General features: G+C 35.5%; 1 protein-coding gene across 4 annotated transcripts in view; it reads right to left on the bottom strand.

Moving 5' to 3' along the window:
• EXOC6 (exocyst complex component 6) overlaps window positions 1–14,482 on the bottom strand; it is a 228,803-nt gene that overhangs the window by 142,356 nt on the left and 71,965 nt on the right. For 3 of the 4 annotated variants that reach the window (XM_044916552.1, XM_021700179.2, XM_044916550.1), the window contains exons 7-8: window positions 4,234–4,386; window positions 1,914–1,982 (exon numbers count right to left, since the gene is read on the bottom strand). In XM_044916552.1, the coding sequence (XP_044772487.1) occupies window positions 1,914–1,982; window positions 4,234–4,386 (222 nt within the window). The remainder of the gene's footprint in view (window positions 1–1,913; window positions 1,983–4,233; window positions 4,387–14,482) is intronic. The other variant, XM_044916551.1, reaches the window with a different exon arrangement.

Below are 14,482 nucleotides of genomic sequence, written 5' to 3'. Positions count from 1 at the left end.
AAACACTAAGAAAATACTATATATATTATATATGTGTATATATACATATATTAACTACTATGTCTTATATTTATATATTTTTATATATTTATATTACATATTTATATGTAATAATATACTTATACATCTATATATGTTACTATTTATATATTAATATATTATATTATATATATTAATGTATATATATGTTAAAAGAGATGACAAGAGAATTAAAATGGTTCATGAGAAAATACCTATTTAAGAAGAAGACAGTAATGGAAGAATAGAACAAAAAAGACATGATACATAAAGCAAACAGTAGGCATAAATCTGGCCATATCAGTAATTACATTAAATGCAAAAGAACTAAACACTTCAATCAAAAGGCAGAAATTGGCAGACTGGATTCTTAAAAATCCATCTATATGCTATTCAAAAGAGACACACTTTAGATTCAAAAACACAAAGTGATTTAAAATAAAAGTATGGAAAAACATACCATGGCAACAGTAACCAAAAGAGAGTTGGAGTAGCTATACTAATCAGCCAAAATAGACTTTAAACCAAAAAAATACACAAAGAATGACATTTTATAATGAAAAAAAGTTAATCCATCATGAAGATATAACAATTATAAACATATATTCACCTAAAAACAGAGCTTCAAAAATACATGAATGAAAATTGGCAAAACTAAAGGAAGAACAGATAATTCAAGAGTTACAGTCAGAGACTTCAATATTACCACTTTCAATAACAGATAGATAGGAAGATCAACAAGGAAACAGAAGACCTGAATAACAATATTAAATCAACTAGACCTAACAGATGTCTACAGAACACACCACCCAACAACAGCCAGATACACATTCTTCTCAAGTGCACATGGAACATTCTCCAGGATAAACCATATGTTAGGCCATAAAACAAGCTTCCATAAATTTAAAAGGACTGAAGTCATAAAAAATATGATCTCTGACCACAGTAAGATTAAATTTGGAATTAGTAACAGAAGAACTTTTTGGAAATTCACAAACATAGGGAAATGAAACAATATACTCCTAAATACCCGTGGGTTATAGAATAACAAGAATTTAGAAAATATTTTGAGAGGAATGGAAACAAAAACACAACATACCAGAACTCATGGAATGCAGCTAAAGCAGTGGTTAGAAGGAAATTTATAGCTGTAAATGTATTAAAAAAGAAGAAAGATCTCAATCAATAATCTTAACTTCCAACTATGTGAAAGAGGCCAAGACACAAAAGACCACACTTACTATGATTCTATTTATATGAAATATCCAGAATAGGCAAATCTGTAGAGAAAGAAAGTAAATGAGTGGTTGCCAGGGACTGGAGGTAGGGGAGAATGAGGAGTGACTGTTAATTGGTAAGAGGTTTCCTTCTTCAGAAATGAAGTGTTCTGGAATTAGTTTTAATAGTTGCACATCCTCATAAATATGCTAAAACCACTGAATCATATACTTTAAAGGGGTAAATTTTTTGGTATATGAATTATATCAAAATAATGTTACTATCTTTTAAAAGAATTATTTAATCAAAAATGAATACAATGTAGAAGGAGTAAGCAAATGTAGACACAACATATTTAAAAGCAATTGTGATACAAGAGCACAAATATAAGAAGGGTGAAATGGAAGTATACTATTATAAGGTTCTTACAGATGAAGTGATACATCACTTGAAAGGGGACTACGATAAAGAAAAAAGTAAGTGCCTTACTCACAGGGGATATTTAAAATATTTATGCATGAAGATTTACAGCTTACTGAGCTTATGGCCAGTCTTTAGAAAAGCAGGCCTAAAATGCATACATATCTTTTTTATTACACAAATATTTATGTGTATCTATATACATGTGTATACACACACACACACACACACGATATACATATACAAAAGGTACTCACCAAAACAGAATAAATGTGCAAACATCGGTAAACAGGGGAAAAATCAACCAGATCCTGAACAGTTAAGACCTGAAAAATAAAACCACATTTTTTATGGCATTCACTGTTTATTATTTAGGTATATTTGTGAAGTAACAATTTTTTTCTGATTACCAAAGTAATACATATTAATTACTCTAGATGTAGCCAATGCATAAGACTACAAAGAAGGAAAATAAACCCAATTCCGCTTCTGGAGACGAGAACTCTAAGCAAGCTGGTATACATTTTTCTCTTATTGTTTCTTTTTTTTTTCCCAACTTCATTTTATTTATTTATTTTTTCTATTATGTTCAATTAGCCAACATATAGTACATCATTAGTTTTTGATGTAGTGTTCAACAATTCATCAGTTGCATATAGCACTCAGTGCTCATCACAACACATGCCCTTCTTATAAAACCACATTTTAAAAATTTTCAAACTTGGGGTACCTGGGTGGCCCAGTTGGTTAAGTGTCCAACTCTCGATTTTGGCTCAGGTCATGATCTCAAGGTCATGGGATTGAACCCCACAACGGGTTCCACGCTGGGCATGGAGGCTGCTTAAGATTCTCTCCCTCTCCTCTGGCTCATCCTACCCTCTATCCCCCCACACTCACTCTCTGAAAAAAGAGAGAGAGAGAGAAAAAGATTCTCCCTTTCCCTCTAACCCTCCCCCATCAAAAAAATGTTTAAATAATAAAAATATAAAATAAATAAAAATAAAAATCATCAAACTACTAGCTTACTGTTGGATAATATAAGTTAAAGACAGCAAGGAGATTCATGGACTTCATGTTATAACATTTATCAACTATAAAAACATTACAATATAAACACAATGCCTTTGTAATTGTTTTGGCACTAGTTCAATAATTCACTCTTTATATATTTATCATTATTGTTGAGTGTTTCAGATTATAAAGTAATTAAAGGACAGAGATTATGTATCTCAAACATGCTTAAGGAGAAAAGAATATAGAGATTCTCTGAATACTGATTAAAAAAGAACAAAAAAGTGAATTTCAAAAACATTAATTTCCAGAGACTAATCAGGACACACTAATTCCCTTTTAAGAAGATATTAGGGCGCCTGGGTGGCTCAGTTGGTTAAGCGACTGCCTTCGGCTCAGGTCATGATCCTGGAGTCCCGGGATCGAGTCCCGCATCGGGCTCCCTGCTCGGCAGGGAGCCTGCTTCTCTCGCTGACCCTCCCCCCCCCTCATGCTCTCTCTATCTCATTCTCTCTCAAAAAAAAGAAAAAAATCTTTTAAAAAAAAAAAAAAAAAAAAAGAAGATATTAAACTGTCTAAGGCAGTTCATTTGTCTGTATCCCCTACAATATCAGACATCCATTGCATGTGCACACACACGTGTGTGTGTATATATATATGTACATTCACATATATATATAAAAATACACGTGTGTACACACACACACACACACACATAAATACATCCAGTTTCACTCATCCTCAGGCATATAGTAGAAACATATATACTGAACTCCCAGTTGTTCTCCAACCACAGAGAAGGCCATGGGCACATATTCATATGGTTTCTTCTATCAATTAATTAAAAGTTCATACTGGGCCCCGACTAAGTCCTTAGAAAAAGAATTTAAAATCTCACTGACAAGGCAAAACTTATGAATAGGCTTCTCATGATATTAACTAAATTCAAAAAAATCAAAGGAAAAGCCAAAAAGTAGGCTCAACAGAAGACTTCATGTAGAGAGTAAAAGAAGCAAACAAAATTAGGAATAAATTTAGATATAGAAGATGAAAGAAAGTGAATACTTAAAGATAACTTCAAGCTTTCTAGAGCTAAGACTTTTTTAAGAATTAAAAAACTTTAATCTACTAGAACCATTTTGCAGTTATCTCAGCACCAAAGGGGAAAAAAGGTAGGCTTTCCAGAATTAGTCTAACCAGCAAGGCCAAGCCATCATGAAATTAAATGTTTGCCACAGATAATTAAAATGAGTGATCACTACAAAAAAATCATTACATTTACAATTTCACTGCTAATTATGGTAGAACAACTAGGTTCAACTATCTATGGCTCATAAATATAATCTAGAATATATACTATTTATCTGTCAACTATGCAGTCTAATATTTCAGATGACACACTGCCCTAATAGCTCATTACAAAATGATCTACATAAATTCAATTTTCACACGGGAAGACTGAGAGTCATACAGACATACATTACAACTCAAAATTTAAAAAATCATAAAAAAAGAAGGGAAGAAGAAAAAGAGGGAGGGGAAAAGGAAGGAAGGAACTTCCATCACCTCCTCTTCATTCTCATCCTCTTCCTCAAATCCACGTTTCAATTCAACTTCATTCCTTTCTTCTGGAATTCTATCATTTATGTACACATTCTTCCCAAATTTTACATTATTTTGCTTCTGTAGAGCAACATTGAAGATCTTCTGCTGTTGTGCCTATTTTGGAAAAAAGAAAAATTCAGATTATTATAACATTTGTTATGGTCAAAACTGGTTCAAGAATTTCATATTTTCTTGGGGCGCCTGGGTGGCTTAGTCGTTAAGCGTCTGCCTTCGGCTCAGGTCATGATCCTGGGGTCCTGGAATTGAGCCCCGCGTCAGGCTCCCTGCTCAGCAGGAAGCCTGCTTCTCCCTCTCCCACTCCCCCTGCTTGTGTTCCTTCTCTCGCTGTGTCACTGTCAAATAAGTAAAATCTTAAAAAAAAAAAAAAAAAGAATTTCATATTTTCCTATGTTTTTAATGGCTTTGGGTGTAGGATCTGGAGTGATGTCTCATTTTTTATTCAGTATTTATGCTCTCACTCCTCTTTCTGAACAGTTGTACCAGGGTTTATCAATATTATTTGAAAAGACTAAGAACCAACTTTTGGCTTTTTGATCCTCCCTAATGTATTTTGTTTTCTATTACACTGATTTCTACTCTTGATTATTTCCTTCCATTTTCTTTTTTTAAATTTTATTTTACTGTATCTCATGTTTTTAAGTGTACATTATTACATTAATACATTACATAATTAACATATACTAATATATTAATATATTAATAATATAATACATCATTGCTGACTATAGGTACAATGTTGCACAGCAGACTTGTAGAGCTTATTCATCTTGCTTAACTGAAACTTTATGCCTGTTGATTAGTAACTCATTCCCCTTTCCTCCCAGTTCCTGGAAACCACTATTCCACTCTTTGATTCTATGAATTTTTCTATTTTATTTATTTTTATTTTTTTTAAAGATTTTATTTATTTGACAGAAAGACACAGTGAAAGAGGGAACACAAGCAGTGGGAGTGGGAAAGGGAGAAGCAGGCTTCCCGCACAGCAGGGAGCCCTATGTGGGGCTCTATCCCAGGACCCCGGGATCATGACCTGAACCAAAGGCAGATGCTTAACGACTGAGCCGCCCATGCGCTCCTGAATTTTTCTATTTTAGATACCTTATAATTTCCTTTTTAAGGACTGAACAGTATACCATACACCACTGTATGTGTATACTGCATTTTCTTAATCCATTTATCTGTCAATGGACATCTGTATTGTTTCCACATCTTGGATATTGTGAATAATGATGCATGAGCATGGGAGTGCTAATCTTTCTCATGATTCTAATTTCAATTCTTTTGGATAAACACCCAGAAGTAGGATTCTTGGATCATACTGTAGTTCTATTTTTAACCTTTTGAGGAACCTTTTCAAAATAGCAGCCACAGAGTTTTGCATTCCCTCAACAGTATGCAAGGTTCCAATTTCTTCACACACTTGCCAACGTTGTCTTTTGTTTGATAACAGCAATCATGAGAGGTGGGAGGTGATATGTCCTATTGTGATTTTGATTTCCATTTCCCTAATGGTTGGTGATGTTGAGCATTTTTTCATATACCTGCTGGCAATTTGTGTTATCTTTTTCGGAGAAATGTCTATTCAAGTCCCTAGCTGATTTTTACATCAAATGATTAAGGTTTTTTTGCTATTGAGTTGTAGGTTTCTTTACATATTGTGGAAATTAATCCCTAATCAGACATAGTTTGCAACTATTTTCTCCCGTTCTGGGGACTGTCTTTTCACACTGTTAACTGCTTCCTTTGATGTGCAGAAACTTTTTAGTTTGGTGTAAACCCACTTGTTTAGTTTCTGCTGCCTGTGCTGTCTGTGTCATGTCCTTCTACTTTCTTTGAATTTAATTTGCTATTCTTTCTCTAACTCCTTCAGATGGATACTTAGATCATTGATTTCAGCTGTTCTTTCCTAATTCATAAATTTAAGGCTATAAATTTCCCTTAAACATGACTTTTGCTGCATCCTACAAGTTTTGATATATCATACTTTCATTATAATTCAAAATATTTTCTGGTTTCAATTGAGTTTTTTTTTTTAAAGATTTTATTTATTTGACAGAGAGAGGGAACACAAGGAGGGGGAGTGGGAGAGGGAGAAGCAGGCTTCCCAGCGAGCAGGGAGCCCGATGCGGGGCTCAATCCCAGGACCCTGGGATCATGACCTGAGCCGAAGGCAGTCGCTCTGAGCCACCCAGGCACCCCTTGAGTTTCTTCTTTGACCTATGGGTTATTTAGAATTTTATATCCTAATTTCCAAACATACAGGGATTTTCTACTTATCTATTTCTGATTTCTGGAATAATTCCAATATGGTCAGAGAACATACTCTCTATCATTCTATCATTTCAATCCTTTGAAATTTACTGACATTTGCTCCACAGACCAGAATGTAATCAATTTTGGTAAATGTTCTTTAAAAAATGTATGTTCTGAAATCATAGGATACAGTGTTACATGTGTCATTAGGTCAGGGTTGTTAATCATATTATTTGAAAGGACTACATCTTCATTAATTTTGTCAACTGTTTCTAGCAGTTACCGAGAGAAGTGTATTACAATCTCACCATTATGATCATCAAGTTGTCTATTTCTTTTAATTCTGACAATTTTTGCTTTATATATTTTGAGACTATGTTTTTATGGAAACAAATTCAGAATTATTTTCCTGAGGAACTGAATCTTTTATCACGATGAAACATTCTTCTTTCTTCTCTCTACTAATGATTTTGTCTTAAAGCCTGCTTTGATATTAATATACATACATCAGCTTTCTTTTCATTGATGCTTGCATGATGTATCTTTTCCATCCTTTTGTTTTCAACCTCTCTATATGTTTATATGTAAGGTATGTCTCCTATAAACAGAACAATTTAGTAGAGATTTTCAACCCCCTATCAATTCCCCTCCTAACTTATATATGGTTGTTGTTTTGCACTGTTCTTTTTTTTTTAAGACTTTATTTATTTGACAAAGAGAGAGACACAGTGAGAGAGGGAACACAAACAAGCAGGGGGAGTGGGAGAGGGAGAAGCAGGCTTCCTGCCGAGCAGGGAGCCCGATGCGGGGCTCAATCCCAGGACCCTGGGATCATGACCCGAGCCAAAGGCAGACGCTCAACAACTGAGCCACCCAGGCGCCCCTGCACTGTTAATTCTATAAATATGTAAACCCCATAAGATGTTTTGTTTTATACAGCCAACATAACATATGCAATTTTACCCAAAATAGTTGCCCTTTCTGTTTATTTGCTACACCTCTGGGTTTCTAACTGGGATAATTTTCTTTCTGTCTGAAAATAATATTTCTTTTTTGTAGGTCTACTAGAAATAAATCCTCTAGGTTTTTGTTTATCTGAAAAAATATCTTCATTTCACCTTCATCTTTTTTTTTAAAAGTAAACTCTACCCACAACATGGGGCTCAAACTCCTGACTCCAAGATCGAGAGTCACATGTTCTACCAACTGAGCCAGCCAGGCACTCCCATTTCACCTCCATTTCTAAAAGAAATTTTTGGTGGGTAAACAATTCTAGGTTGACAGATAAGGTTTATCAGCACTTTAGATATTAGCTCACTGTCTTTTGGCTTCCATTAATTCTGCTGAGAAGTCAGCTAAAGATTAGTGTTATTATTACTCTTTTGAAGGCAATAAAATTTTCCCTCTGGCTGCTTTTAAGATTTTTCTTCTTTTACCTTTCTAATATTTTACTATTATATGCCTAAGTATGGGATTTTTGCATTTCTCCTGCTTAGAATTCACAGCACTTTTTGAATCCATGGCTTCAAGGTCTGCTATATTATTTATGTCCATCACTCTTTCTTCTCCTTTCTGGACTACGATTACACATCTGTTAAATCTTCCCATCTTATATGTCTTTAAACTCTTTACATCCTTTTGTCTCTCTGAGCCTCAATTTGGGTATTTTCCTCTGACCTACTTCTGGTTCATTAACTCTCTCTTCAGCTCTGTCTAATCTGTCTTGCCAACTACACACTGAGTTCTTAATTTGTAACGTATTTTCAGTTCTAGAATTCACAGATGGTTTGCTTTATGGTTTCCAATGATCTGCCAAAATTCTCCATCTTGTCTTATAATTCCTTGACTATGCTAATTTTTATTTTATTTTATTTTATATATTTATTTGACAGAGAGACACAGCGAAAGAGGGAATACAAGCAGGGGGAGTGGGAGAGGGAGAAGCAGGCCTCTCGCAGAGCAGGGAGCCCCACACGGGGCTCGATCCCAGGATCCTGGGATCATGACCTGAGCCAAAGGCAGACACTTAACGACTGAGCCACCCAGGCGCCCCTTGACTATGCTAATTTTAAAGTCCATATCTAATAGTTCCATTGTTTAGACTTTGTTTCCCATCCTAGAGTTAGCTTTATATCAATTACCAAAGAGTATACTCCTCTTCATTTCAGTGAATCAAGTTAAATAACGATCCAATTATTTTCATGACCTTTGGTTTGGAATATTGTCAGTTTTAAAAAAGAAGTACCACTGGGCGCCTGGGTGGCTCAGTTGGTTAAGCGACTGCCTTCGGCTCAGGTCATGATCCTGGAGTCCCGGGATCGAGTCCCGCATCGGGCTCCCTGCTCGGCAGGGAGTCTGCTTCTCCCTCTGACCCTCCTCCCTCTCGTGCTCTCTGTCTCTCATTCTCTCTGTCTCAAATAAATAAATAAAATCTTTAAAAAAAAAAAAAGAAGTACCACTAATTCCTTTTTAAGTGAAAAACCAGCTACATAAAATTTAAAATACCAGAAAAATTAAAAAGATATGATATATGCATGAATGTACATAAAACATCCTGCCTTAACTTCAGTGATTATCAGTAGTGAAAAAAATTTTTAATTTTCTGAAGCCCTGAAGTTACATGGGACCGTTTACCTCCTGAGTCGGCATATGTGTGTGTTGGTGGGAGGGACTGGTTCACTCTTTGGCGAAAATCCCAACTCTATGAAATGTCCACTAACCCCACAGAAGGAACTATAGTATCAAGCTGTCCAAACTTTGTCAATGATTTTCTGTTTTCAGAGTTTAAATCATTCTTTAAAAGCATTGCTTCCAAACTGTGGTATGTACAAAACTAACATTTCACACAGTATCTACAAGTATTTTTTTTTTTAAGATTTTATTTATTTATTTGAGAGAGAGAATGAGAGAGAGAGAGCACAGGAGAGGGGGGAGGGTCAGAGGGAGAAGCAGACTCCCGGCTGAGCAGGGAGCCTGATGCAGGACTTGATCCCAGGACTCCAGGATCATGACCCAAGCCGAAGGCAGTCGCTTACCCAACTGAGCCACCCAGGCGTCCCTCTACAAGTATTTCTTGAAAAAAGGTTCTATGCTCAAGTTAGTTAAATACACATTATATATTGTATCCCCTTTATAGATTTGCAATTCATAACTAAAGGAATATACTTAACTTTAACCCGGATTTCCAAAACTTATTTGACCATTTAGTCTCCTGTTTTCCCCTAAAGGACATTATTAAAATGTGTGCCAGAAAATACAATATGGAAAATGTGAACTGAGACTATGAATTTTAGGTATTTAATTGTTAATTAAACATCAGACTACTCATAGTGCATTCATCTCTCACAAGAAAGAGGGGAAAAAACAAAAAACAAAAAACCTACAAGTACAAGCCTGTTTTTTTACTTTAAAAAATTCTCCCTGGAGAAGCTAAGACTCAACTCTAAGATCCTTCAAAAAAATAACTTTTTGTGCCACTCATTTTAGGCATGGTACTAGATCCCAAGAAGGTAAAAATAAATAGGATATAATCCCTCACTTAAAAAACTCACTGTCTAGGGTGAGCCACCTGGGTGGCTCAGTTAAGCATCTGTCTTCTGCTCAGGTCATGATCTCAGGTCCTGGGATAGAGCCCAGCACCAGGCTCCCTGATAAGCAGGGAGTCTGCTTCTCCCTCTCTGTATGCCCCTCTCCCCTGCTCATGTGTGCGCATGTGCTCTCTCTCTCTCAAAAAAAAAAATCTTTAAAAAAAACCCCAAACTCACTGTCTAGTTAAGGATACAAAATAAACAATTATAGTGTGAAAAGTATAAGGGATATATACACCAAGGAGGAAGTGACCATCTCTTGCTGGCAGGACTGAGACAGAGGAAAACAGATTCCACAGACAAGGTGATGCTTAAGCCAGCTTTTGGGAAAAAAAGCAGGAATTCTTCAGACGTGAAATTTGGGAAAATGGAAAGCATTCTAGGTAGAGGAAACAAATTGTGTATTCAAAAATTTGTAAGAGATCCAATACTGTTATATCACAGGAAGAAGGAGTATCAGGAGATGAGGCTTTTGTTTCATACTGAAGAATTTAGATTTAGGTAAAGGGTCACATGGAAATATGGTTAGCTGTGGGCAGGAGCATAGGAAAAGAAATGGTAGAAGTGTTGGCCAGGAGATTCGAGTTAGAATTTCAGATTAGTAAGATGGAAAAGATAAAGCCTAAGTTAAGTATAAGAGAATAAAATTTGAAGCCAGCGTTCAGAAGAATCCAGAGATTCTGAATCTAGAGACTGTCATTATGTCAGAGAACTATGTAGGACTCAGAGAACTTTCTCTTTCACTGAAGAGAAAGTGGTCATACTTGCATTTTAGAATAATAAGTGGAGAAAAGACTAGAGATAAGGAGAATAATTAATTTGATATAACAACAGTCCAGGTATGTAGAGAGAAGGATACAGAATCTACAGATATTGAGAAGCAAAATTGATAGTTACTAAGTAGGACTTAGAAAAAAATTACATAAAGAATATAAATACTCCTGAAAAGTCTAAAGTACTCCCCAGTTTCTGGCTTATGAAAGTAGGACATATTACTACGTGACATAAGAAATATAGGAAAAATAGATTTTGTAAGAAGATAGTGAGTTTACTTTTAGAAATGCTAGGTTTGATGGGCCTACAGGATATTCAAGAGAATATATAACAAGTAAATCCACAAATGGGACATGAGATAATGGAATTAAGACATGCTTAGAAAAGGTTTCTGTGATGAAGTTCTGTTTAAGTTGCAGAGGTAGGGAGCTTGATTCTTTTTACAAGAAAATAATGGTAGTAAACTAGGAAGAGTCTATTCCCTTTCAGCAGGAAATTCTCATAAACCTCAAATCCCAGGATGGCCTAGGCAGAAAGTCCAAAACTGGTCTATGAAAAACAAGTCAGAGAAGATAAGTTTAACAATGAAACAGATTGTATAATAGAACATGAACTCTTAAACTATCATTTACATCCTTGTGCTGAAAAAACCTTACCAAGTGATTGTGTTTTTTATCCTCATGGCATACATAAAACTCCTTGTCTAGACTTAGGAGAAAAAGTATTGAAAACACTGTAATGCTGAAGACAAGAATATAATGTTGCATAACTCTCCAGTGCAGAGAAACACTCACTAATCAGAGTCTTAGTATTCTGAGAAGATACGGGAGGTGCTACAAGAAGAATCAGAGGCTCCCCTGATTGCATCAGTCCTGTTAGTACCTTGAAGGTCAACAATGGAGGAGAAGGATAATCACTTTAGAGAAAAGCTATTAAATCCCACACTTCATTATACCTTAACAGTGAGGTAATATCCACTCTTGGTTCTACTTTCCTAGGGCTTTCTTAACCTACATAGTTCTCTGAGATATGACAGTCTCTAGATTCAGAATCTCTGGATTCTTCTGAACGCTGGCTTCAAATTTTATTCTCTTATACTTAACTTAGGTTTTATCTTTTCCATCTTACTAATCTGAAATTCTAACTCGAATCTCCTGGCCAACACTTCTACCATTTCTTTTCCTATGCTCCTGCCCACAGCTAACCATATTTCCATCATTCCAAAGATAGGGAAAATGGCCTTAGGCCATAGCTTCCAAAGAAAAGACAGGAAATAAATTTGGGTTTCGTTCTCTTTTGTAGCTTCTGTATATTTACAGCAAATAAATATATTGTTTTATCAACCAAGTATTTAATCTGAACAAAAGATAATATCAAAAATAATTTGAAGACTGGGGCGCCTGGGTGGCTCAGTTGTTAAGCGCCTGCCTTCGGCTCAGGTCATGATCCCAGGGTTCTGGAATTGAGCCCCGCATCAGGCTCCCTGCTCCGCGGGAAGCCTGCTTCTCCCTCTCCCACTCCCCCTGCTTGTGTTCCCTCTCTCGCTGTGTCTCTCTCTGTCAAATAAATAAATAGAAAATCTTTAAAAATAATAATAATAATAATAATTTGAAGACTGAATCTGCTACAGTCCACCTACTGATAAGCAACAGTTAACAGGAAATTCTTTAAAAAGAAGCAACTTTAAAAAACATTATTGTACAAGTTCTACATTATTTTTTTTTTTTTAAAGATTTTTTATTTATTTATTCGAGAGAGAGAGAATGAGAGACAGAGAGCATGAGAGGGAGGAGGGTCAGAGGGAGAAGCAGACTCCCCGCTGAGCAGGGAGCCCGATGCGGGACTCGATCCTGGGACTCCAGGATCATGACCTGAGCCGAAGGCAGTCGCCCAACCAACTGAGCCACCCAGGCGCCCCCAAGTTCTACATTATTACATACGGTTTTCATTTATTATTAAAGTAAAATGATCCTGATAAAGAATTTTCAAAATCTATACATCCTCAAGGTAAACAATTTACTAAACAAATTTATTAAATCAAACAAATTAACATAGAATAAAGCTGAAACAATTAATAGAAATATAATGGAGATTATCTGATTTATAGATAATTCTTTAAAAAGTTCAAGTAGGGAGGAAGTTCATATACTGAATTTTAATTTCCTCTGTTGTGACAACAGTCTGATACAGATACATTTCTTTAATTAGAAAATAAAGCAAAATAAAATAAAATAAAATCTTCTCAGGAAGCCCTGGCTGGAGAAGGAAGAGAAGGTCATGCCTGCGGTACCCTCTATAGCTTCCCACTCAGGGCCCACCCAGCCCATATCCCTCTGCCCCACCCTGCCATACCTGAAGTGTCTCTAAAGTAGTTTCTAATACTTGAGAAAAAAAATTAGGGGTTAGAAAGCATGTTGAGCACTGTTTTATTTCTATGACACTGTGATTATTGGGAATTTTAAGTTATAATCATTTTAAAACTTTTTATTACTAAAAATTTCAAATACAGATTAATATAACAAAATCCCAAGTACTCATCACCTACCTTCAACAATTAATATTTATACATTCTTGTTTCATCTATATACTTTACCCACTCACTTCACACATACACACACACACACTATACACAAACCAATTATTTTTTACAACTTTGAGGTCAGATTTATATACATTGAAATGTACAGATCTTAACTGTACAATTTTGACAAGTGGGAGACAGAACATTTCTATCTCCTCAGAAAGTCCTTTTGTGTCCCTTCCCAGGCAATTACCCCACCCAGAGGTAAGCACTGCTCTGATTTTTTTCACCTAATTAGTTTCGCCTGCTTTAGAACTGCAATATAAATGGAGTGACACAATCTGTGCTTGTGTCCAGCTTCTGTAGCTCAGCATAATGCCTGGGAGATTAATATTTGTTGTTGTACATATCAGTAATTTCATTCCTTTTTATTGCTAAGTAATATTCCATTGTGTTTTTATACAGCACAATTTGTGTATCCATCCCCTTTTGATGTCCATTTGGGTTGTTTCTAGTTTTGGGCTAGCTGTGAACAAAGCTGGTATGAACATCACAAGGATATGTTTTCTTCATTTCTCATTGGAATTATCTAGGAGAAGAACTGATGATTCAAAAAGTAGGTACATTAACTTTACAACTGCCAAATCTTGTCCACTGTTTTCTTTTTATTACTGAGCTGTAGAAGTTGTTAATTCAAAGATAATACTTTTAAAGAGAACAATTTAGAACCTTAGGATAAAAGGAATCCCATTTGCCTCTGTGGCTGCCATGGTTCATCTAATTTTACATCAAATTCGCCTGCCGGCACAAGTTAATGAATTACCACATACTTGGGATGATTCCAAGAGACAGGCTCGTGAGTCAAGTTAGATTGACCTAACTTAAATACGGAATAGCTGCAAACCAAAAGAAAATGTTGATTAAATCCATTCTAAACAAAGTTCAGGAAAGATACGAAAAGGATAAAACTAAACAAAAATAAGCATTTTATGTAACTAAAAACAAGTAAACTTTGGATATATTCTCTAATTAGACTACTGAATAACATTAAATT

The sequence above is a fragment of the Neomonachus schauinslandi genome, chromosome 6 (assembly GCF_002201575.2).
Source record: "Neomonachus schauinslandi chromosome 6, ASM220157v2, whole genome shotgun sequence".
Classification (NCBI taxonomy): Eukaryota; Metazoa; Chordata; class Mammalia; order Carnivora; family Phocidae; genus Neomonachus; species Neomonachus schauinslandi.
Note: the sequence above shows the minus strand (reverse complement) of the source record. Positions and strands in the feature narration are given on the sequence as shown.